The 26105-nt window shown below is 42.2% G+C and overlaps 1 protein-coding gene across 2 annotated transcripts; it reads right to left on the bottom strand.

Annotated features, from left to right (window-relative positions):
* Positions 1-25092, bottom strand: klf5l (Kruppel-like factor 5 like). 2 transcript variants are annotated; one of them, XM_040150746.1, is made up of 4 exons: positions 24741-25092; positions 11855-12782; positions 10311-10370; positions 1-906 (listed from the first exon to the last, which is right to left on the bottom strand). In XM_040150746.1, exons 1-4 carry the CDS (start codon positions 24921-24923, stop codon positions 728-730), a joined length of 1350 nt encoding a protein of 449 aa, XP_040006680.1. In that variant the 5' UTR covers positions 24924-25092; the 3' UTR covers positions 1-727. The 2 variants fall into 2 exon arrangements, with proteins under 2 accessions (XP_040006680.1, XP_040006681.1); XM_040150747.1 differs by having other exon boundaries at positions 24783-25092.
* Positions 25093-26105: the final 1013 nt, after the last annotated feature.

Raw genomic sequence — 26105 nt, 5'->3', positions numbered from 1 at the left:
TATAAATCTCAATACATTCGTTGTACTCTCAGACACACATATGCACATATAAACAAATATTTACAAAAGGCATCTCCACCTCTCCTTGAATGTTCATACCTCAAAATGATAAAAGACAGTGACAGTGTTGATGACGACGAAGTTGGCAGCAGATTTGTAGGGAAACAAATTGTTCATTTTGTTGTTGCTTAAAGAAGAAGAAGAAAAAAAAAAAGAAAGTGTGTCCAGGATGTAATGTGAAGGAGTCCCAAATCCTTAGTAAGAGCCTGACACCACAGTTCTAATGACCGCGATATTTGTAGTAAAGTAATGCACGTTAAGTCTGTGTGAATGTGTATGCTGTGTGGAGTGTCTATATGCTAATAACTAGTGCATGTTTAAAAATCAACATACCTCAACTGTTCAGAGATGAGAACACATAATTCAACCTCGGAGTCCCTGGTAGATCATTAGCTCCTTTGTTAAGACCTAAGCAAACACCATGTCGGCTGACGGCAGGTGATGAGGATTATCACTCAGAAAAGGAGAAAATGAGAACCTGGAGTAGCTCCGAAGCTAAACGGCATTAAATTCTGCTTAAATTATGCTACAAAGCCCCGCTCGGCCGTTAAGTCCGCAAATACCTGGACTTCACCGGGGATGATTCTGGTTCTGTATCTGTTCATGATTAACTGTTCTAGTTGCGTGTGAATGCGTGTGTTTATATATATACACAGGTATGTCTGTGCTAGTTCTGGTGACGCTTCATATGCAGGGCCAGGTGGTCGGAGCGTGAGAAGCAGCGGCTGCAGGCCACACACTTGAAGGGTTTGGCCCCGGTGTGTTTCCGGTAGTGTCTGGTGAGCTCGTCCGATCGGGCAAAACGCCAGTCGCAGTTCTCCCACGTGCAGCGGTACGGCTTCTCACCTGCAAGACAGAGAAGAGGGCAGAGGAGTTAGCGACACACATTCTCTTATCATTAGGATTAGATTTTTGAAAATGTTCCTTCACATCTCTGTATTTGTTCTTCATTGTCACTTCGAGAAACTGGCCTGATTTGCATTCAGGATGTGTCCAGGTCAGCGTTGGTTTTGCTCTAACAGTCCAGGTAACATCAAGAAAACAGTCAAACCGACTTTTAAAAGCCATGCTGGAGAGGCTTTGTGTACTTAACAACAGAATGCCTGCGCGTCTGCTCGCACAATGTCGCTGTGGACCTGCGTGTAGCTGCATTTCGAAACGGGGGTAATTAGTATTTAGGCATTTTTAAATGGCAGTTTGGCATTGGGCCAGAAAGTATGTGCTAGTGATTTTCACCTGTAAACGCTACGTGATAAAATTTGCACAGTTCGCTACTCTGACTTTTGGAGCGGGTGCCACACACATACACGCATACAGACACACGTGCAGTCGTTTGACAGGATTTTGAAGTTGTTTTGGTCTGTTAATACATACGATAACATTCACGGAGGGATTTTACTTAATAGAGAAAAAAAGAGAGAGAAAGATGAGAAGAAAGAGAAAAAAATATGTGTAAGTTTAATTTCAAGTGATATTCATGTCTTTACTTGAATGAAAGGAGGACGAGTTTGCTTCGTTCACAAACCATCACAGAATTTTGGAAGCACCATCGCAGCTGCAAGATGTTGCTTTTATTAGACTCCCGCGAAGAGTCAGCTTGCGAGGAGCTGACGGCAGTAACCGCTGTGTGTGTGTGCCTTCGCAGCTCACTTTGTTAGTGTAACTGTAACCGACACACCTTTATTTATAGTTACATTTGTCATTATCAGACCAAGTGTGTGTGTGTGTGGTGAGTTAAAAGGAGAGCTCATAAATAACAATGAGATTTTAGTTAAAATGCATATTTGCATTTGTGTGTGTGTGTGTGTGTGTGTGTGTGTGTGTGTGTGTGTCAGGTTAGGCAATTCTTAGGTACAAGCATGCGCGTTATGGTATGAAACTCTAAACTCTGACTTTTTCAGTCATTTCAATATCAATTCAACTTTCTGCAAAGCCACCAACTCTGAGCATCTGTGAAGTTACTAACTTCCTCGTCGAGATGATCAGCCTTTTTCATAACTCGTGTCTCATTTGAATTTCTTGCTCATTGGGGTATAATTGCCAATACGCCTGGGGGTTTTCTTCTATAGGTATTGTAAAACTAACTTTATGTGGGGAACTGCGGAGCTGAGCCCAGTGGAAACTAAGTAAAATCAGGATGTGCTTAAGAAAACACTTGTTTGGGTCAACGACTCCTCAAAATGGGTTTTTTACTGCAAAGAGTATGGGTGCTGATCGAGCAGCCCCACTAGCAGCATTAAGACACACCAACCGTAATCGTTTCAAGTTCTGGCAGCTAAACCTCCAACTAACTACTACCTTTGTTAAAAGGTACCCTGTGGAGTTTTTAACCACTAAAAGCACTATGGAGCAACGTTTGATTAATGGCTCCCTGCTTTGTTTGTATCTTGCACTGCAAGGTAGCAGACAAGGATGGACACAATGCCAAAATAGAAAAATATTTGAAAACTGCTTTCATCCCCCTTTTTCAGCCCTCAAGGATACACACAATAGGCTTTTCAGGCAGAAACGCTCAATGTAAACATAACATTGTTTGTCTAGAATATGGGGGAACTTAAAAATGAACCCCGTTGACCTTCAGTGTGCTCTCCTTTCATTTCACTGTCCTTTTTTTAAGGAAATTCTGGAGCAAAAGTTCAATAAATAGCAATATATATCTCTAACTCTTGAACTTGCTTATTGTGTCTGTGCTGTTGATCATCTAGGAAATAAAAAATATCCCATTGTTTTATCATTATAAGGTGGTTTTGGATAAGAAGGTACAAAGAGAGAGAACTTGTAACATGGGCACTCTAAGCACTGAAGAACAAGTCAAATTAATTTAACACGACGCTTACCCTACCCCACCCAAACATTGACATCTCTTTGCTGTGCCACAATGTGCTATTGGCGAACACTGAGCTAATCATCAACAAAGAGAAAAAGCTCCATTGAAAGGGCTGGTATGCACAAAGCAGGAAAAAAAAAAAACATGTCATCTTTCATAGCCAAGGTGGAAATTAATGTCTGGGAACCAATGTGAGGTATGAGCACAAACAAAACTGAAAAGGAGATAACTAAACAATAAAACTCTGCTGGAGCCAGATTCCTCAAGCTGTGGTTTCGTACTTTCCAGAGCCAAAAGTAAGAGTTCATGTCTGTTTTTTTTTCCCACCCATTTTTACAGAAAATGAATCATTTCTGAGAATTCATCATTCCGGGATATAACGGACCAGTCTGTACTTATCATTGGTTTTTCCAACGTTTAGTCATTGTTGGTTTTTGTCTTGTAATGTTTGCTCAATTTTCACATTCTTTTAAAAGAAGTATGCATTTATTTTGGATTTAAGTTTTTTTGAGTCTTAACATGGCAAAAACCAACAAACAAACAAAAACAAACAAACAAAACACAGTTATCCTGTACATGCTTAATGCCACAAATTGTCATTTCAAATTTCTGTCCTTGGCCGAAAATCCTAGAGGAACCTCTTCTAAGAGCCGGTGTCGAGGGAGTGTGACTGTCTTTGTGCGTTTGGGTCATTAAGTTCTCATTACCCCCATAGGCCCCAATAGTGCTGATAAGATAGCTTCTTCTATTGACCATCAGTCACGTAGTGACAGCCGTTAGCAGGGTGAGACGTCCAAAGAGCACAGGGGAAAACAGGTGACAATACGAACAAAAAAATAACGATAAACAGAAAGGCTTATTCTACGTGGTTGGTTGTGACAGTGAATATGAAGGGATCAAAAAAATTTGCCTCTTGAAATCGTACTTTTGCTGAAATATCCCATCCTCAATAGTCCAGAACCCATTTCAAAAAGATGGCTACAAATTAAAACAGATATATCACAGATGTTTTTGAGTAAAGAAAATGTGTCGTTTTATTATAAACATGGTAATGGCTTTTTATAACATTTTTGGAATACCACGGATCTCCTTTATCCCCACACGATTAAACCTGACAAGTCTTCAGTCTTTAGTCCAACAAGCACCGAAACCCCACAGCAGAGGCTCAGACGCACTCCAGTCTCCTATTTGGACAATATCCTGTTTCTGGAGTTAACCGCTCTTGATGTGTGTGTAGAGGTGGAGTACAAATGTCTCCATATAAAAGGTTGAGGCCCTCGACCCGCAGGTGTGTTTGGCTTTGCTCTATAGCTGCGCTGTTGGGGTCAAAAGCACAGCCGCCTCTCTGAGACTAACATCCTCAAGGGCTAGCAAACAGGCTGGTGAAATACGACACATACAGACACAGAACAAACACTCGACCGGTATATACTCCTAAACAAGCTGCCAAAAGGTCGGGTGAAAACCCACCCCGCAATCTATCCTTGCACGCTTTCGTTTTCCTTTAAGCTAAAGGACAGCATTAAGTTTTGGGGAGATTTAAGTTAGTCAACTTATTACACACAAAGTGTGAAAAACACTGACAATAACCTCCCTAATGCCCATTCAAAGGCAAGACCCTGTCGGACTTTTGCAGAATTTCAATCCACACATCCATAGCGTCTGACCACCTAATACTGACAGGTTCCAAAAAACTGTCTGCAGGCTTAATTCGTTTGAAAATACTGGTCTCGTATTTAGGCGAGGAGCAGAAAAACTGAGCTTTCTTTACGCACTGATAATGACTGTGGTGTCATAAACCTTTGACAAACGAAGCAGACATCTTTCTGATTTTCAGAAGAGATGCAAAGAAAACCTTCCAGCGGTTTTCTTTTTTGTTAAGTGATCTAAGGAATGTGATCTAGAGTCAACCCCCAAAAAATTAAAAAAATAGTGATTTTACAATTTAATGTTGGAAACTGAGCTGGGCAAGTGTGCACCCATTCACTGTGCATTGATATTTTAGCAATGTACACTTTTTCTTCTTCCGCTGTTATCAAAGCGATTTAATAAGACTGGCATTTACCCATTGAACTACTGTAAGTTTTCTCCCTGTTTGAGATAGTTCTATCTGTGTAATTGCGATAAATAGGGGACACATTGATGATTTTAATATCTATTTTCTCATCACGTAACACGTCAGTTCACCAGGGGGCTTCTTTTTCTGAAAACATGGCCGTCTTCTTTACAACTGAAAGGCATCAGTGCTCAAAAGCCCTTGCAGGCATTTGTACACGGCAGCTGTTTGATCAGGTGGCTGATTGGAAATGGCCATACTATTATTTCGCTCTCAAATGTGCACATACACTAATGAGTGTGTGTATGAACACTTCATAAATCATAATGTACAAACACACAGTCTCAGCCACACAAACATAACAAAACACACACACTCAGACAAGGATAGGCAGTGTAAGAGCAACAGCACATCAATCTATCAGGGAGAAATAGCGTCTGTCAGGCTGGTGTGTACTTTATGAGGAACACATATATTTACTCAATAGGAGGCTTCAAGTCTCTCGGACAACCTGAGCCTGCTGCATGAAAAACGTCCTACTCCTGCGCTGATTACTGGTGACTTATTTCTCTTTTACAACTTTGAAATGAAGATAAACTTAGTTTAAAATCATGTCTTTATAAAGAGGATCCACTGAAAGAAAATGGAATGAATTTGTCTCAGATTTATTTTAGTCTTGTGCTATAAAGGTGGATAAAATGCTCATCATTTTTTAATTAATTCTTTTTGAAAGGCCTTTTTATAAAGATTGTACTCAGTTGACCATTGCAAATGCTTACTCTGACACATGCTAGATAACTCTGGTACACCAAACTTCCATTAGGATAAACTGTGGATTTTTCAAACCATGTGCAATCTTATTTCTTCAACTAGAAACCATTCATGTAATATATCAGGCGTGTAATAATACCATTTTATAACTATCTCTGCCTGGTTTTACTGAGTCAAAGGGCAAACACTTCCAGGCTTTCCAGGACGCCCATAAACTCTTTGTGGACCTCTTAGCTTTATCAGCTAAGTTGGTGTTTATGAAGAGGGCTGGAGGGTTCCCTAATCAGGCTGATAGCACTCTATTCTACATACACAGATGTACAAACACACATGTACACACACTAACACAATTACAAAAGTCAATGTGCAGAGCTCAAATGGCTGCTGGGGCCATGGTCAAGGTTGGGCCCCCCATACCAGTGGGAGGGCAGATTGTGGTTACGATAGCAGAGTTCTCGATGACCGTCTGTCAAGCACAACAACAGCTTCCATGTGGTCCCTTCCTTAATCGTGGGCACCTTGGCAATGGCTGCTTTTCCCATTGATAACACTGAAGCTGGTATATGTATGTGCCTGCTAGATGTGGGGAAAGTTTCAAAGCATAACGATCCAAAACTACCCGCATTTGGTATCATTTAAAAGCGAACTTGAGCCAACAAGGTTGATTTGGAGGAGTATAGTATGACACCCCTTATATTCCAAGCTCTTAATGCAGGTTAAGCATCAGTCCAAGCATGAACTGTGTGGTAGGTCATACATTATGCAAAAAAATTCAACAAATTCTTACTGAAAGATTCATAGCATATTTTGGCATGCCATCATGTTGACACACTAACACACAAACCCACACAACTTCCTGATACTATCGCCTTAAGAAAAAAAAAAAATCATATCTCTCTTCCAGTGAATTAAAAAAAAAAACAAAACAAAAAAAAAGTCATAAATGAGTGATTATGTTTCACATCAAAGATTGTAGACCACACACGAAAGAGTGTTAATGCAACATGTAGGCTTGAAGAATTATGCCATGGATGTGGAAATGTGCCTTCTGGCTTTTCAACATGCAGGTACACATACTGTATCGTTTAATCAGAGTTCATCATAGTCATGGTGATCATTAGTCAATTGTGACAAACTGATGGATCTCTGGTGTATACTAGAAAGAGACAAGAAAATAATGATATCAAATAATAATTTCTCTTAGAAAAAAAAAAAGGTTCTGTATTAACCTTCAAATCCTATAATCAGACTCCAATGAGTACCCGAAGACTGTATTGTATCATTAAGTCCGTCAATTACTGTCCATCGCATGCAAACACACTAAGTGACTCGGAAGCACAGGTTTTCGGGTCAGGTTAAGAGGCTATGTGAGAATTAAAAACAAAAATAAAGATAATGTCTGGAGCAAGGCAATAAATAAAATCTTAAAAGTCAACTGGCAGCCAATGTAAAGAGGCCATAATGTGGGTTATGTTATCTTTAATATTTGCTTTGGATAGGAGATAAGATGGAGTACTCTGTGTGAGTTGTAGGTGTGAATAGGCTTTACCACTCAAGTAGGCAAACAGAAAGTTGCATTAAACACTCAAGCATGATTAACATTCAAAAGGTAGGTTTGGAATAAAATATAACTTCTCAATTTTGGGCACTAGGTTTAATGTAAGGTCTCAAACGGATTACGAAATTAAGAGGAGATCAGCAAGCTAAATGGGACTATTTTTGTAAAAATAAAGTTGCATGTTATCTGTGGCAGTGGAAAAGAAGTTAGGACTATAGATTATTTGTCTACAAGGAAGTGCATACAGAAGATACACAATAAGAAGGGGAACTAGGACAGACTTGGGGTACTCCACAGATCAGAGGACGCAGAATAAACCTAATCAACATTGAGCTGTCGGTCTGAGAGGCAGGATTTGAACCAGTTCAGAGTAAAAGAGATGGGATATGATAATTCACCCATATTTGAACATAATTTGTAGAGAAAACAATGACAATAAAAGAGAGAAACCGTATATGACTGAAGGTCTAAGCAATGTCCACACTCTGATAAGGGTGTTTTTTTGTTTTTTTTTAACATTTTGCCTGGAGTATTTCCTATTGTCAGCCCAATGTTTCTTTACATGCTCAACTTATGAGTCATCATCAACTGAAAGCAAAACAAGACTGGGCAGGCCTCGAACTGCCAGTTGCGAGTGAAGGCTGTTGGTAAGATCCAAAGAGTGACCAGAACGTGCAATCGACTAAATGTTCAGCGCTCTTTCACTCACTGAACACAGCGAGCAGAAGGGGCTGATTCACTGAGGAGTGTCGGCAGCTTTCTTCAAGGGGGAGTTACTTGGCTGTTAGCGATACTGGGGTGACTTTAAGTGTGCCTTATTGCAGTGGTTATCATCCTGGAGGTCAGGACCCACTCAGGGGGTCGTGAGATGGTTATCAGGATAGGATAGAAGGAACATATTTCTGAAACACAAGACTTTCCTTTATTTTTTGCTTTTTTTTGTGAATAACTGAATAACTTTACCTTATCAGGGCTGTAAAATGATTGGATTTGAAACAACAACCTGTCTTTGGTTGAAATGGCCAGCACCTCTAGACAATCAGCCTGTGACAAGTGGTCACAGACAGAAAAAGCTTTCTTTTTAGAGGTCAAAAGCCACAAAGATTGGGTATAAATGGCCCATCGGATCTTCTTGAAACACATGCTCATTTTAGCAATGTGTGTTGGTAGTTCAGCCAGTCAGTAAGACACATTCAGTGGCCACATCGCTTTGTAGCCCAGCAAAGAAAACCACAAAAATTTAGAACCATGACTGCAGAGAATAGAGGAGCTTGACAGTTTGAGTAATCAGTTTGATATCATGTTAAAAACAAAACCTCTGCCTGGTGCAAAATGGATTTACAGCTGTGTGTTGATCTGCAGCCACAGATTATTCAACTGCTGACAAAGTGGTACACCGAAGACTAAGTGATATTACCTTGGTTCTTTGTGTTTTTTGCTCAGCCAGTGTCAGATGGTGAGTATCTTATACTCCTCCCTGACCTGTATTTGTTAAAAAATTTAAAATTTTTTTTTTTTTTTTTAAACATTATTATTATTAAACCCAGAGATGACTGAACAGCACACAGCATACTGCTGTGCTGTGGCTGAAACTAAAAAAAAAAGCTATGATCAATACATGAATCATGACTATCAATACATACATTGCCTTTGATTCAGTTTACATTTGTGTTGGTATTTTCAAGAGCATACTACATAACTTCTTAATGCTTCTTTGTATTGTTTTGTTTACCATTCTCACTGTATATTTTATATATAAATTCATTCAGGTTTTCGATCTGTCCCTCTTGTCACCGTTTTCACACTGCAGGAGTTCTGCTGCGTTAATCACGAGTAAATCTCCAAAATCCAGGTCTGAAGCTGTTGGGAATCCACAGGTTTCATCTTACAGAAGGGCAACACATCGAAACCTAGCCTCCCCCCATTCTGTAAGCTCCCTACCTTCCTCCTCCTCCTCCTCCTCCATCATCCTCTGAAAAGGGACTGAAAAGCAGGAGTAACTGGTTTGGCCTTTATTTTAACAGTGAATCTGCCCCGCTTTTTTTTCCTCTCTTCCCTTCATTAACCCCTCCTCCCTCCCTGTTTTTGTTCTCTCTCTCTAGGGAAGCTCGGAGGACAGGTACGAGCACGTATAAAAATGGTGGCGGAAAAACAAAAACCCTTAAGTGAACTAACATTGCTTCTATGTTGTTTTTCCTTTTCTCTGTTTTCATCTCTTTTATAGTCACTGGGTGTATCGAAACTGGCGATTTGACCAAATAGGAAATATACAAGTAAATAAGCCGAAGCTGACTGAACTCATAGCCTAATGGTGTCTTAGGTGAGATTGTGACTGGATTGTTGCGGGTTTGAATCCCAGAATTAGTTTGGAAATGTGGACCGAAACAGCGAAAAAATGCAGCAGCACACAGGTGAATTTGTGCAAGGCCAAGCACACGCTTCTTCCGCATCTTCATTAATGTTGAAACTTTGAGAGACCCCACACAAAACAACGGGTTTTTCTGGACCACATGGTAACTCTGTGGAGCACGCAAACTTTGGCCAAAGCAGTACTTCACACGCGATCAACTAGAGTCCTTATTCTCAAAACTTGAAGTCTTATTTTATCATTTACTTCTGCAAGTATCATCAAGCACTGCACCTGAGGTGATTTTCTTCCAAATTAAAGGATATAAAGCTGAAAAAAATCCCGACACTTGTTGCAACTCTTGGGAGAGTTGAATGAGAATTGAAATCAGCGGGATTACCCTCTACTGTGTTAAACGCGGGACTGCGTAATTTCAGGCAGAGTGCTGGAGTCTCACTTGCATTAATTTACGGCATCAGCTGCTTCTTTTATGCTTCACCACCGTTGGCTAGTTCCAGTGGGTGGAACTGACCACTCAGATTTACCCATCGGGAGGCCCGATGGACAGTGGTGTGCAATTATACGTGTAATTATACGTAACCCTAACCCTAACCCGTCATGGCAAATGAACACTTCCTGTCATGTCAGCATCTATTTCCAGTTAAACCCACAGAGAACAGTTTTTTCTCACCTGTGTGTGTCCTCTGGTGTGCCTTCAGATGAGAGCTCTTTGTGTAAACTTTGGTGCAGCCTGTAAAGAAACCACAGAGATCATGAGACAGACTGACAACGAAAATGTGCTCATCTGACAAAGTTTACCTTGGCCATAAAGCTGTGATACAAGAGAAAAAAAAAAAGAAGCTCATTCCCGATTTGTTTTTTCACTGTGACCCCGTCAGGATGAAACACAGGTGGAGGCGCATGAGCTCAACATTTGCCAGAGGACATTTGCAGGATCTTTGGCAAGGGAAGCGAAATGGACCATTTAATATGTTTGTGGAAGGAATGAATTGGGAGAGAATCAGACAAACACAGCTAATGTACTTGTCCTTCTGGATGGTAAGATTAATTTCTGTAAGCTGGTTTTAATGAACCGCAAAATACCTCCAGATGAAGTTAGTTCATTTATGAACCCAATAGTCTATATTTTCTCAAAAATGTGAAAAATCTGCCAATGGGCTGCCATTACTGTTTCCCATACAACTGCAACTTAAGTGAAGGATTTTACACAGTCAGTTTTCATGGTCTTATAAATAGTGCAGCAGTCTGACAATTTCTGCCTTGTTTTATGTCACGGATAATTTAGAAACGTAGAAATCTGCATAGGAAACAAGTAGAATTATCTCACCTCATTGACATATTTCTCTGGTTTTAAGACATATCTCATATGAGACTTAATTATTTGCTAAAGAGGGGTAAATGTTCTTGCAATGTGTTATTAAGTATGCTGGAAATATTGTTTCTGCACAATTGTTTTTCCTGTATTGAAGTGTGTTTGTGTGTTTAAGCATATGAGAGCGAGTCAGTGCATCACTTAGAGATTTGCATTGTTCCTTTTACTTTGGGAAAGGAGTTTATTTACATAACAGTGATATTGCTGGGCAACAATTTGAGCCAACCTGTTGGAGTGGTTATGCTAAAACTTGTTTTCATTAGTTATTTGTGTATTAATCTATCTTTAAATCGTGCAGGGCTCAAGCTGCCGTCTGTGTGTGTGTGTGCGCTTATGTTTGTGTGCGTATGCGTTGCAGCGAGATGAGTGTTGAAAAGTATAGAGTAGCAGCGCTTCGATATTTACGGCGCGAGGGTGTGTATACGGGCAGCGTTCCCTTTGCGCTTCTACACATGATCGGCTTTACGTGCTGTGCTCACTGCAAGCAGAGTGCAGTGCAGAGGCCTAGTGTAGCGTCACCAACACGAGCCATGTTCCAGGAAAGTGAGCAAAAGGAATAAAAACAAAAGCCTGGCAATATGTATGTTTCAGTTTAGCACTGGCAGATACCCAAACTGAATGAATGCTGCCAATGAACTCAGATGACCTAATATCAGTCCAAGTCAGCTGTTTTTTCCAGTTTTCAATCAGTGACTAGTAGAAAACCTGGTGGAAACAATGAAATTTCTTGCCCCCCAGTGGAGAATCATTCTTACACTCGATGGGAAAATTATTCTCAAATTAAGCCAAACTTGTTTTGCTGTGAGATGTTTATGTTAGTGAAAAACAAATAGACCACAGACCTGGATAGTCACAGAAGTGGATCCTCCTCTTCTCCAGCTCTGGGTTGTTCCGCCTGTTATATTTGGGACCCGTCAGGACGCCCTGGCCATGTGTCATCAGCATGGCATGAGGGGACAACCCCGTTACCTTTATCCCTCCCAGACGCTGCTGGTATGGAGGCGGAGGTTGGGACGCTAAGCTGAGCAGCTCCGCCTGGCCATCTGGGCTCCCTGGCTGGGAGTTTGGGGGTGAGGGCGGCAGGCTGTGGGGCGCTGTGTGCTGGGATGAATTGGGAGTGGCCTGGTAGTAGCCATGGTGCTGCAGCAGTTGGTGTTCTGCCATCATGTAGTTGCCGTTGGTTGTCGGCAATGCGACGCCTCCGAGGTTCAGCATGGTCCTGCTGTTTGGGGAGCCGTGCGTCGATGGGCTGGTGTGTGACAGAGTCATGGTAAGGTCAGCACAGCTGGTGATGGGCATGTGGTAGACCTGTGGCTGGGGGGCTGGGGGTCCGATGTGAAGCTCTGTGTCCAAATTTGGTTGCTGCTGAGATCCGACGGCCACGTTAACCACTCCTTCAGAGCTCATGTCTGGTTTGATGAAAACACTGTTGACCACAGGCGGCACGCTGAAGACAGAGGTGAAGTCTGGCAGGGCCTGGGTCGTGGTGGTGGGAATGGAGCATGGCACCTCCAGCCCGGGTTCTGTCTTGATCTGCTGCGGCGTGAGGGTCTTGGTGTTGGGCCTGTAGAGGCCTGTGCGGAGGTGGGTGGTGCTGGGAAGGATGACGTTGATGTTGAGGCTGTAAGGGGTGGAAGGTTTGTCCTCCGAGAAGTACTCGTCCACTACAGAGGCACTCTCTCGTCTGTACTTTTTGTCAGTAGTGTCAGTCGAGGAACTCAAGAGAGGACTAATGACCTGGGGGAGGTATTTGTCCAACTCTAGTCGAGTCTGAAAAGAAAAATAGGACATAAAGTTTAAAGGAGAAATTCATCATGTTTAATGACACTGCAATTTACTACAACTCGTCACTCTCATTTTGAACATCCCACTTTGTCTTCTGGCGACTTAAAGAGAAAAAAAAAAAAAAACTCTTAGTGTTTTGGATTGTGGGGTGAACACCAAATCATGACCACAGCTGTGCATCACGATTAGCTTCTTTTCATGCCAGGAAAACTATCAGTGAGTATAATGCAGCTTCAGTACTGCCAGGGGATGGTGTTCTATCTCCACTGGAGCAATTCTTGTTAAAATCTCGTGGTACAGTGCTAACGGGTGGGAAATATGTTAATGTGAACCAAATGATAAATTGCAGGATTTGAAAAAAAAAAAAAAACTTTTGGAAAACTCTGTGGAAACATCTGCAGCAGTACTGTTTGGCATGGTATTTGTTTAACATGGGCACAAATACAGTATTTGCTTAACCAATGTAATTATTTTACGAGATTAATGGGCTGCAGAGGGTGATAAGGTGGCTGTAACATGGCTCAGTTCCACCTAAGAAAAGTTTTACTGAAGATGGTACCATGACATCCTCCCCTCCTTCATGCCTCACATTCCTGTTTCCTGCTTCCTAGTGGAGTTCGTTGCCCTGACAAACCGCCAGAACCAGGATTAGGAACAGACAGATTTCAGCTACATTCAACTTAATGTTACTCCTGCTGTTGTTGGCTGGAATTATATAAGGCGGACATGTCATGAAATCAAACAGTGAAGAGATATTGGTGTCATTGCTTTTGCTTTAACGTCATTCTTCAGCTGATCATTGGGCGACAATGATGCAACTGCAGTAATAATCCTGGGCATTTTTATATAAAACATACAGTAGTTTTACATCAGATATTAAAAAGAAAGAAAGAAACAAACAAAAAAAACAAAAAATCCATCTACTATCCACAAAGTTTAAAGGTTTTCCTTTTGCTAATTTCCACTCTCACTGGGAAAAACCCACTGGGACACAGGAAGTGATGTGGTTTACGTTTAATTTGTGTTAAAGAGAATAAGTGTAAAGCACAGTACAATGCAGTACGTGGGGCCACGCTGGAAAAGGGAAGATGTCAGGTTTTTCCGTGCACCAAGCAGCATTTAACAATGGAAGAACTAGAATATAACGATGATGGCGGTCAGGGCTGTTTCTCATGTTACCGTGGAGATGCAACACATCAGATGTACTCGTACGACCACTGTGGAGATAGCGCATTTGTTGAAATACAGAGATAAGTTTCCAAGCAACAAGACGCGACAGGCTGAGGGTATTAGAAAATAAATTGCAAGTGTTTTCAGTAGAAGGCATTATCTTATCTTAATCGTGATTTACTGGTGTGTGTGTCCGTGTGTTTATGTGTTTGAGTCTATGAAGCAGTCACTCCTTTAGAGGTGCACAAGCCGTTAAGTAAAGAATCTGTGCCGTAGGGACCACCCACACACACACACACACACACACACACACACACACACACACACACACACACACACACACACACACACACACACACACACACACACACACACATGTGTGGCAAAATGTATAAATGCATGTATTATAGAAATATAAAAAAACAAATATACATATGCATTTGCATGCAAATAAAGGCATGCAGGTGCAGATACAAACCATCTTACCAACACACACTTAACTATGCACAGGCACACAAACAGGTAGAGAGTTCCCTCCTTGGTCGTGGCCAATGGACAATGGCTCCATGCATGAAAGAGAAAAAAAAAAGCCAAACCAAAACAAAGGCTGAAGGCATGTGAAAGCGGCAGAGAAACCTAAACAATGTGGTAAAAATAGACCTGCCAGACACATTCGATCCTTGCAACACATACACAGGATGAAGGGAGGGAGGAGAGACCGGAGAGAGAGAGAGAGAACAAAATGAGGGATAAAGGGCCAAGAGAGAGTCAAAACCATGAGGGAAAAAAGTCAGCAGCTAATAAGGAATTGATACTATGTGTGAACGCAGGTGGCTAATCTGAGGAAGACCAGACTGGATTCAGAGTGACTGATGTTCAGGAAGCTACACAGAATCTCCCGATGGGAAATCTGCACGTTTCCTTGAAATCTGGAACCTAAAAACTAAATATTCCGCTGCGTCAGAATTCACAAAAAGCACGCAGCAGCTCAGACCTAATGCCAACTCAGTGTCGAACACAACAATCACTGCTCTCACTTGTGTAACTAAATGCATGTCTGACGTTAACTTTTTTCATTGTCTGATTCTTTTTTAATGACCTTCATTTAACCGGGATGTTTCCATGATGTCAAAATTTCCTGCCAAAAACAGCAGCACAACAATCTTCTGATTAATCAGAAATGATGACACTAGTTACTGATAATTCCTTCAATAATTTTGCTGTTTTGGGGGCTTGATGAAATATCAAAAGTTATGACAAATGTCTAGCACAATTAACTACTGCCCCCCCCCCCCCAAAAAAAATTCAATTTTACTGACATGAAATGGGGGAAAGGGAAGCAAATAACTGAATCTATGAAGCTTAAACTAACTAACTTGATTACCATAAGTAGGATATTACTTTCCAGTTGACAGACTAATCCACTTAATCACATTAGTTTCATATTTTATGTTTTTAGATTCCTGTATATTTTGAGCACTGAAGCACAAGGAACTGCTTCTCAGTTGTCTTGATTTATCAGTCAGCTATCAGAGCTGAACTGTATGAACTGCACCCCCCCCAAGGAAATCATAACCCCGGGGGTTCATCTGAGTCCTGGACTGACTCAAATGATTTGGGACAAATGACCCAACGAGGTGCTGATGTGTCCGAGGTCACGTCCAGCAGCTGAGCACATACAAAGGGAGAAAGGAGAAGAGAAGGCCTGTTTCAACACTATTATTCTGCAGCGCTGCCTCAAGTGCCAGCACTGTCAACACGCACACGCGCACACACACACACACACACTTTTCAATTCAAGTTTCTGTTTTCAGGCTGGGTCAATAATTACACTTGCGTCTTTCATTTTCTTTTCTTTTTAAACACAAAGAGTGCATTTGCGCAGGTATTGTTATGGCAAACAATACAACTAATCTTTTTCGAAAGGTATTTAGGCTACGCATTTTGTTTTTTCAATGTTCTATGGAAACAGCCAAAACATCCGGTGAACGAGTTCATTTCTTCTAAATGGCTTTATTTACCACTGTTCTTTGTGTGTGAGAGCGGGAAAGAAAGAAAAATGGAGTTAAGACTGTGTAGTTATTTACTTTTTCACATTTGCATCTGTCCGTGTGCACAGGGCTAATATGTCCATCGTTCGTCACCGGTGAACTCACACCACCTTGTCATCACTGCAATCTGAGCACTTGGTGAAATTAAAGTCTTGGCTATTTACTGAGGGGAAAAAAAACAAAAAAAACAAAAACAGCCTCTCTGTTTCCTTCCCACTGAGGGCTCCTGTGTGTCTTTCAGGACGGGACACAAACAGGTTCTGTGCTGTTGGGGTGCTGGCAGCCATGATCCGGCGGTGCCCTTGGCCGTGTCCGCTGCTGGCCTGCTGTTGATCCGTCTTGCTTTCGACCTCTGCTCTCTGATTTGCCCCAATCGTTTCGTTGCTACTGACATTTCTCTCTTTAGCCTCTTTTCTGGGAAGAATGTGCAAAGAAAACATTTTGCGTAGAAAGGTTGAGGTTATCAATGGAGGATGCGTCTGTAAACAGCGTGTTGGTTCAAAGTTCAAATAAATTAAACTTTTTGTGTGTTTTGAAACACCGACAGTCCAACTGAAACACACCAAATGTATGTATTTTTAAAGTCAGTAAGTTTGCAAATATGCTCAGCAAACAGTCCATGAGTTAAAAAATACATCTTTAAAAATCATAAATCATTTCAGCTTAGTCCCTGACCAAAGCAAGCGACCGCTCTTCCTCCCTTTCCACTAGAGATATTGAAATATCTGATCAAGACTTGCAGCCCCCACGAACTGTACCATTCAGTATGTCGAAACGTCAACGTAAACCTGTGTCATAATTGAAATCTTGGCATTTTGGGGGTTGAAGTGCGTTCGCTAATTGGGGGTGTTTTCTATTCTTTAAAAGTGCCTTGTTAGTAAAGTCGTCGATACATTAAGCGAGGGGCACGGCAGCCTCAAAGCAAACTAGTCAATGAACTACGATTCAAAATGTCTCTGTATCATTTTATGTGCTTGACGAGTAGAACCATCTTCCGGCCAAGACTCGTCAGTTAATAATTGGAGAACATGTACAACAGCTCCACTATGAATCCTTCTGCCTGATAAGAAAGTCTTATCAGCTCTGTTCAGGTTTATGGGATGGAGGTGGAGTTTCCACACTTACGCCAATATGACGTCCATCCTTACAAAAGGACCTTGATATGTTTTTTTGCCCCATTTACTACAAATATAAAGAATATTTTTTACACTGCTATCCAAGTGTTGGTCTTATCATAATGCTTGCAGCCAGCGTTTTCCGTTCAGTGCCCTAACAATATAAAAATCAGCTTGCAGGGACAGTAATCCACCACAATCTTGTCTGCTCTTGCTGACAAAGTTGAAAGTTGAAAAGTCTGCACTTTGTTACCACACAACAGCATGTTGTTGACAAAAATCATAAATGCGAAAAAATTTAAAAGGCAGACAAGATGTTTACTGTGACGCCAGGCCAAAGGTCCAGACGGCGTCTCCATAATTTCCACCCTCCCACGTTGTCAAAGAACCACGCGGCTCGCTCGCCGATTTCACATGTGTCTAACCAATCAGGGCTCTTCCCACACTGAGCTGGCTGGTGGATTAATACATATCAGAACTAAATCTGTTATTAATGTCACAGATTTGTCATAAAGAAATTGTCCGGGGAGATTACACTTTTTTTTTTTTTTTTTAGCCTAACTCCTCGCTCTTTGTGGGCATCATAATCTAATTTCTTAAACATACAATGTTTAGTAAAATTTATTGCTATTCAGCCCAAATTTAGTTTATTGAGTTGTCTACAAAATCCTCAACAGGTTTTTAAACCACATCTACCCATTCCAGCCTCATACAGATAAACGTAGGGGTCATCTTCCAAGCCTCCAAGCTACAAGGTCTGCCATCTTAAGTAGTCCCCTTCCCTGTTAATTGCAAAACAAATGGCCGTGTCTGCACGTCAGTTTTCCTTTATGACTCTTAGGAATGCAGAGAAATGGTGGCCAGTCGCCTTTTGATCTCCATAAAAAACACTGAACTGATAGTGTTTGGGGCCCCCCGGTCTGCTCGCTGTTAATGGACCAGGAATCAAGACAGGGTCATCAGAGCAAAAATAAGACCTTTGAGACTGAAATGATGTTTTATGGCCACTGATGGAGGGAGAGATAGGGAGGTCTGTTTTGGCTTTTCCAGGACAGTGACAAGTGAAGGGCGGCCAAAATCCACTTGGCTCTTCGCTGATGATATGCACCTGAATGAAGACTTGAAAACCTTTATTTTACATGTAAGAGTAACATGTTAATTGAATGGTTTGTTATGCTACATTTTATATGCAACATATGTGTAATCTGACCTCTTTAACCCATGATGAGGCTGCACATGATGGGGAATTATTAAGGTGGTTTTTTTTCATGGTACACAGTAATCCAGGTGTCCAAAATACCTGAGTTGATTGATGGTGGACAGAAAATTTCTTAGGAAGCTCTGTTTTTGCTCAGCGTGGCGATTACTTTAACACTCTAATTTCAGCTCTGTGACTTGCAAAGAGCTGTAACATGAACCACAGTCTCAAAACTTGCCGTTAATCATTGTTCAAACATAACTCATCTTGCGAGAGATTTCTTTGGAAATTAAACTGAAATATCCTTGTATTCGGGTTAAAGCTAAAGCTCTCTCGTGCGTCTATTTCTGTCTCTTATTCCCTGTCTCTCTTTGTTCTATATTGGCCCGCAAAACAGAAAAGGTCCTTCTCAAATTTGGCAAGCAGCAAGGGTGGGTGGCGGGTCTGGGGGCATTTCCAGAACCTGGATCCAGAGTTCCTCTACTGGCATTTTCATTTCAAATGTCACAGAGCACTTAGAATAATCACTGTGATTAATGATATGTATGGAAATCGCAGACTGCCTGAGGAAAGCGGAAGAAAATCAATGTGGCACTCTTTCTTGATAACTCCAAAACACATCCGTGTAAACTAACTGTTGTTAGAGACTCCGTATACTGATCTTCTGCCTCGCCCCTGCAATGATTTCACCTTGTTTTTCTATTAGACAGAGCAATTTCACCGGTTTTCCAGACGAATGAAGGGTAAACAGTGAGAGTCATTACAGAGACTTTGCGGCTTCGGTAGACGAGTTTGCAGAACCTCAGGCATGAGAAAACAGTAGAATGCGACTTGTCTGCTGACGGCGTGTGTTGTCTGGTGCAGAGAGACGGCCGGGCGTGATGGGTACAGATGACATCAGCAGACCAAACAATCCGAACAGAGAACAGAATGAGTCAAATGATGAATCTCTGCGCTTCTGGTCAGTGTGCTGGTACGCTGACACGCTGCTGGAGGATCAGACTGATTGATGGGTTTGCGTGTGTACATCGGGTTGACATACTAAACACTCCGTGGTTTATCAGCCAGTGATGTCATTTTTTGCCGGTATGACGCAGGTTCAGCGCAGCTGAATAAAAGCAAAGCGGAAATAAAATTAGATTTCATGTACAACAAAAGCCTATTTTACACTGAAGGTATTTACATGGTCCTGAGGTTGTAGGACCGGTTTGATAGTTGGGGGTCATGTCTGGACAGATGTGATCTAATCTGCACCACAAAAATTAAAAAGGACATCGAGTTATTTTGTTGGCCTTCACTGTTTCGACTAATTGATTCATTTACATAGCAAACTGAAGTAATTTCAATTTCTTTTACTTGTTGCGTTAATGTTACTGATGCCTTAAAAATCAAAGTTTATTTTTCCAGCCCAACTACCTGGTGTTCTTAAAATGTCTCCTGTGGAGAATCAAAGCCATGAAAGAAGCCATGCTGAGAGTAAATTGACACACAGACAGGTAACCGGGGTCTGCCATTTTAGTCCTGCTTGTGATTAACACGCATGAGATGACCCGGTTAAGGTGTCTAAATAACAGCAGGTATAACCCGTGTCTTAAACCTCACTCTGATCTGAATTTCTGACTGACGCTCATTGTGACAGCAAATTAAAAAGGTATTAGAGACAGAGTCAAAAGTGTGAGAGCTGAGGTGAGAAAGAAAAATACAGCCCTGATGGACAGCCATCTGAGCACAATGACAACACTCACAGAGGACATTAGAATCAGAAATCAATGAGTTCAAAAGTATCAGAAGAATGAACTATGGTTTATTGTGTTTTTTATAAACCAACTAAAGAAAATATATTAGCAAAAAAAGTGAACAACAAAAACCCTACGTTAAAAGCTGGAACTGTCCTTTTGCCTCAAACCCAATTTCCAATATCAAATCCAATCTAAATTTAATATACGTTATCACAAAACAGTCTAAATGAAACTCATTCTTCCCAAATGTTTGACAATCTCCAAGGATGAACCAAACAAATGAAGCATGTTGTTTCTCTCCAACAAACTTGCCATCGCCAGTCAATGTGGGGTTCTGGCGAGCTGAGACTCGTTGTCATCAGACACTTGCTCAGATGCAAATCAGCTGCATGTGTTGTGCTGGAAGTCAAATCCTTAGTCAAACCAAAACCATTTAATCCTCTGCTGCATGAAAAAGGTCTGCTGACAGACGGTGTGTGTGTGTGTGTGTGTGTGTTTGTGGTTCCACAGGTCGCTAGAAGAGGGTCAGTCGTGACATCGGAATCATTAATGCAAACAAAACAAGCTGCCGGTGCAATCCCAGGGAGTAGAAAACCTCTTGAAAACCCCTGAGAGAGGAGTAGGTTTTAACCATATCTGAGTATTGATCTTCAGGAATCATTAGGCGTGACTGGCAACACCTTCTGCATCTGTACACCATTAAGTTACTCTGTAACTTCCCGTGCCGTCTACGGTTGGTCTTACAGGAAACCCCTTGGTGATAAAATGACTAATGAATCTGGAAATATTTTCATATCAGTTACTTATTCTGCCATTACAGCTACACTATGCACTGTTTGTTTTTGCGGTTTCTGCTTCCCAAAATGTCAGGATTTGCATCTTTTCGCTTTTCACCGATGAAGTATCTTAGCATTCAGTCTACTCAGTTCCAGCCGGGTGGTGTCTGCTCAGTGCAGAAAAACCACAGACTAAACCTTAAAACATGTTGGACTTCGAAGCTGACCTCTTGATGACATGATTACTACAGTTTTACGTTGAAAAAAAAAAAAAAGAGGGGAATCCTGGCTCTACTGTTTGCTTGCTGTACATCACACAATCACTAAGAATCTGAAGACACAGTTTTGCCGAATGATAGCCTGTGGCCAGATGTTTTCTAGCTGCCACTGTAAAACTCTCCACATACCTCAAGTGTAGAAGGATGTTCCTCCAGTGCCTCAGAGAGGTTGCGCAAGAGAAGCATCTACCTGTCCTGTGTTTAATCTGCGCTAATCGATATCTTTGTGTTAACAATGGCTCAAATTACTATGCAGTGGTGCAGTCAGCAGCTAAAGAGTCAACTATTATTTCCTTGAGGAGTTTTTGTGAGAACAAAAGAAGAGCTGAAAGAATATTTACATGTGTCAGGTGCCCAGAAACACGGCTCGAAAACAATGTTAATGGTCCTGCATGTTTGCTAGGTGTTATGCCCTCAATGTCAGTTTTGTGTTTACAACTTACATGTTCCTGAGGGGCCAAAAAAATTAAATTGGTGCAGTTTCACTGTTTGACACTCATTTTAAAACAACCGCAGAAAAATCCATAGGTGAAACAGACGTAGCCACCGAGTGAATTTATAGACAGATTTTTGACAAGTACTCAGCAGCAGGAGACACATTTTGGCACAAATAAACACTGATAAAAAGAAGGAGGATAACAGTATTTCAGACGAACTAAAACCTGCATGTGACTGGTTTTTTTTTTGGGAGCCTCATCAAAATTTCACTGCTGCTGTGACTTTCTCATGAGTTTGGCTTTTATCATCCTCTCTCATGCCTCGAGGCGGCCTGAGGAGATGCGGGCCCTGCTCAGACAGGTCGGGCAACATACTGCTGTCACGACACCGGCTGAGTTAAGCGCTCTTTAAAACGCCAACACAATGACACAAAGACATGTCTCAGAGGGAAATAATAAAGCGGGGGAAAAAAAAAAAAAAAAGAAAAAGGACAAGAGGCAGACTCCATTAAGTCAGAACTTTCTGTTGCGCTTATAGACAAGAGAAGACAAGGTTGAAATGGGAAGCAAGAGAGAGCGACGGTAAAAGAAACAGGCAGACATGAAACGAACTGATCTGTGTGGAATGTGTTTTATGAAACCGACTGCATGCACCCTCATGGTGTATCAAGAGCACACAAGGTAAACCCTCTCCGCTGCGGTTGGCATTAATTTGCCTGAGGGGCAACTATTTCACTTAACCTGACTTCTTTGTTCTTGACAAAGTCATGTTTTGCATAACACCGAGCACAGCGTGTTACGGCAACAAGAAGCGAGAGATGTTGGCCATTTTGTCTCAAGCAAAACCACGGGGCAAACAACAGAAGTGACACGAACTAAGTTGTTGCAGAGAGATAGGATCACAGTTTATGTTAGAATATACTGTACGTTGTTAAGGTGCTTCATTTAGAACTACTGTATAATGTTGATTACCCCAGCAACTGAACAAACAAGTCAAGATTTTGTCTTATGATAATCAAGTCAATGATTGACAGCTAAAACCCGTGCTGCTCTGATCATGTTCAAGTTTTCAGCTGCACCACATTGTGATTCAAGGAATCCCACAAGCAAACACACCGGTTCATTTAGGCTATAAAATACTTCTGTTTATGACACTCACTGTGTCCTACGTGTATCTGCAGCAACGCAGGCAGGGGAGGTGGTACACGGCGTTTCCGACATCCCGCTAAAGACATGGGCTAATGTCATAGCAGACACAACGGCTGTCAGAGCTCCTGAAAATAACTCAGCTTTGTTGTGCTGAAAGAAGAGCAGGTGGAATAAGCTGTGGCTTCAGCCCTTTACGCTTTTTGGCATTGTTACACCCGTTAGACATTACTGAGGTGCATTTCTTTTCCTGCACCGTAAAACTGATATAAAAGATGAATTCTACGCAATGTAATTATAGTTTATAATCAGAATTCCTTTAAAAATGGTCGGTATAGACAGAGGAGAGACAAGAAATATAAAGTGACGACAGTACTGATATGAGAGCTGTACGACGACGTGGCTGGCCACGTGAAAACAGAGGAAAACAAAGACAGATTCTCAACAATCCAAGATGATTTAACTCCCAATAAAAAAAAAAAAATAATAATAATAATAGTAATATCTGCCAATACCAAGTCTGGTCTGATACAGATATTTTCCTACATAACCCTGCTGCACGGCCCACTCTTGGCCCAGACCAGGACTACATTAAAAAAACGGCGCCCCAAAGAAATCTACATATGTTTGACTGCTGCCAAGAGATGTGGGTTAGCTCGTGTGAACACGCCTATCCAGTTGGCGATGCCAGTAGAGTCACTTCAGAACAGTTCCATCCTGTAACCGCTTTCATTCCATGTTTGCATAAAAAAAATAAAAAAATCATCAGCGTCGCTCACTACGTGATGCTTTGTGAGAAATGTGTTGCATGCGGGCACAACACCTGACAAAGGCAGCGGCATAGCCGCATGCGTCGACGCCACCAGAACGAAGGGCAACAACTGTACAACCGCGCTTCACCCGTCGAATCCACCGTGGGCCCCGCCAAGCTGGTCGCGTGGGACCCCCGGGGCAGCAGAGCCGCCGTAGCCCCCAATCTCTGGGTCTACTGCCGTGTTTACCAAACACATGGCGGGAGGCCAGACTCAGCACCATCGGAAGGCATCCGGTTTCTGTTTGCGTTCTGCTGTGGGCCAACTCGGGGCCAACGTACAATTCGAAGCCATTCAACTTTCAAGCTTAACTAAAGGAGGTGGTCGGGTGGGCATAAAACACTGGGACGTTGCCCCGCTCTGCCGTGGTGTGACTTACTTCCTGAATCGTTCAGGCACATTTCTGGCACCAGAGCAAGAAGTTGTTTTTTTTTGGGGGGGGGGTTCCTCTTGGACAGAGAGACTTGCAAATGAGTTCGATGACTGATGGAGAAGAAGCCATTTTGAAGACTTGTTTCAGCTCCAACCCGCTTTCTCAATCCTGTGGTTAAATCCCTTGACTTAACAGCTTCTGCAGGCTGGGGTGGCCCCTTCTGATGTGGAGGAAATTACTGCACAGCACAAATACAAAGCTTGCTTGTTGTCAGTTAACGACACAGCCGACTGCAATAAGCTTGTTATCTCTTTCCCATAAATATGTCAACAGTGACAAACTGCATCGCCTTCTCCGTATCCATCCATACATACATATAAAACTTTGCAGTAGGCACTGACACAGCCTATTTAAAACACGTACAAGTGATGCAAGGGCACTGTGTGTTAGGGAATGCCACTGGATTTAATCTAAAAATCCCACGTACATTTCCTGCAAATCCTCCTTTCAAGACACAGCTACCAATAAAGTTCGATTTGAACGGTTTGCGCTGCAGCTCTGCCACTGATTGCTCCGGACACGGCTGACAGGTAAAACTTCACCTGCGTTTACCACCACGGACACGTCTGCCCTGCCTGTACAGGTGAGCCGCTTCTCCCCACAGGTAAAAGCAACGTGCGGCTCTCCGGTAATTAAATGGTCATGAGCCACTTTCTCTCCCCTCAGCGCTACCTGTTGTTTCGCCCCCGCGCGGCCACGGCGTCTGTTAAGGCTCGAGAGTGAAGGTTAAGGAGGAAAAATAACGAGCGGGCATCAGAACAACCAGAAAGGCCGCAGCTCTGGCTCACCGAGGACCCGGCTGTGCTCGGCGGGCCGGCAGAGACTCTCACCCCGGGTTTGACGTCCTCGAACACAGACGCGTCCTCCGCGCCGTCGGCTCCCGACATCCTCACGGGCTTCAGCTGCGTGAAAACCGCCCTTTCGTCGGTCGTATGCGGCGGATTCATGGCCAGTCCTACGCTCGCTGCCATCACAATTATTACCCAAACAATTATGTCTTCTTCACAATCTGGGTTAAAGGTACGGAAAGAGCTACTTTTGTCAACTGGGCCCGACTGGAGCTGAAAGCTACGAAATAGGTCCACAGCCCTCCCCTCTTTTCTGGCTCCCAGGTACGCTTTACCTGTGCTCAAGTACGGACCTGCTACCTGGAAGCGAGGACCGACGCAGAATACAGCCAATCAAAGCAGAGCATTGGCCCTGCGGCCCAATCAGCCGCGCGGAGGAAGGCGGAACTCACCTGAGAGACTGCGGGGAAGGAGGAAAACAACTGCAGGGCAGCTGGCAAGGTAACTACTGTCTCCTCAACCGCACACACCGCACACACCGCACACACAATCGTAGTTACATCGCAGTAACGACAAGATTGATAGCTTTGTTGTTTTAAGTAAATCAACGTGACAAAAATCTGACCTTCCTCCTCCTCTGCCTCGATGAAAGCATTTTCTACAATAAACTAGCTGCCAAACTTTTTTTTTTTTTTTTTGTCCTGGCTGTGTTTCTTGAATTTCAGATTTTTGCAATACTGTGTATACCCGTCTCATGAAAAGAAATAAATCAGTCATGCTGATAAAGAAGCAGCAAAGCTCTATTGTATTCAACAACAGACTGGTGAAACAGTGGAATTAACGGGTGAAAGTTTGGGACAATAGAGCTTTATGAACAATGGCTGCGGCCCAGTTTTCAAATCTGTTCTGTTGTACATCCTAATAAGAAACTATGTTCAGTCTCTAATCACTGGAATCCAACTTAACCTGTGACTAAAATTTGAAAAGAACTGTTTCCAAGTAAGTCTTTACAGTAGGCGATGCGTGAATGCAAAGGAAACGATTGTGCGTTTCATTGTGACGGTATTTTTTTTTTTTTTTGGCGTGGTGAGTAAAAACGGCAACACACGCGGATCGTTTGATGGGAGTGCAATAGAAACGCAGAGAAGACGAAGATCACATGCATGATCGAAAATCGAGCTCGTTGTTTATGTCACGGGCCAGAAGAAGCGTTACAATAAACAGGATTCGAAGGAATAAAAGAAGATTTTTCAATGAGTCAGTGCTCCGAGAGCTAATAAAGATAACATCTGAATCGCCAAGGGGTTCTAACCACAGATCCTCAGTGATTTCATTTCCTTGAATTTCATTTGTTTGTTGCTTTTT

This window comes from Xiphias gladius, chromosome 17 (genome assembly GCF_016859285.1).
Source record: "Xiphias gladius isolate SHS-SW01 ecotype Sanya breed wild chromosome 17, ASM1685928v1, whole genome shotgun sequence".
NCBI classification, from domain to species: domain Eukaryota; kingdom Metazoa; phylum Chordata; class Actinopteri; order Istiophoriformes; family Xiphiidae; genus Xiphias; species Xiphias gladius.
The sequence above is the reverse complement of the archived record's forward strand: the minus strand, read 5'-3'. Positions and strand labels throughout refer to the sequence as shown.

What these genes read in the sequence shown, in the direction of transcription:
- klf5l (XM_040150746.1), bottom strand. Translation starts at nt 24,923, where the DNA reads ATGGCAGCGAGCGTAGGACTGGCCATGAATCCGCCGCATACGACCGAC. An exon ending in CGAGCACAGCCGGGTCCTCG is followed by an intron (nt 12,783 to 24,740) that starts GTGAGCCAGAGC and finishes TTTTCTTTTCAG; the next exon opens with ACTCGACTAGAGTTGGACAA. An exon ending in CCACTTCTGTGACTATCCAG is followed by an intron (nt 10,371 to 11,854) that starts GTCTGTGGTCTA and finishes GTTTCTTTACAG; the next exon opens with GCTGCACCAAAGTTTACACA.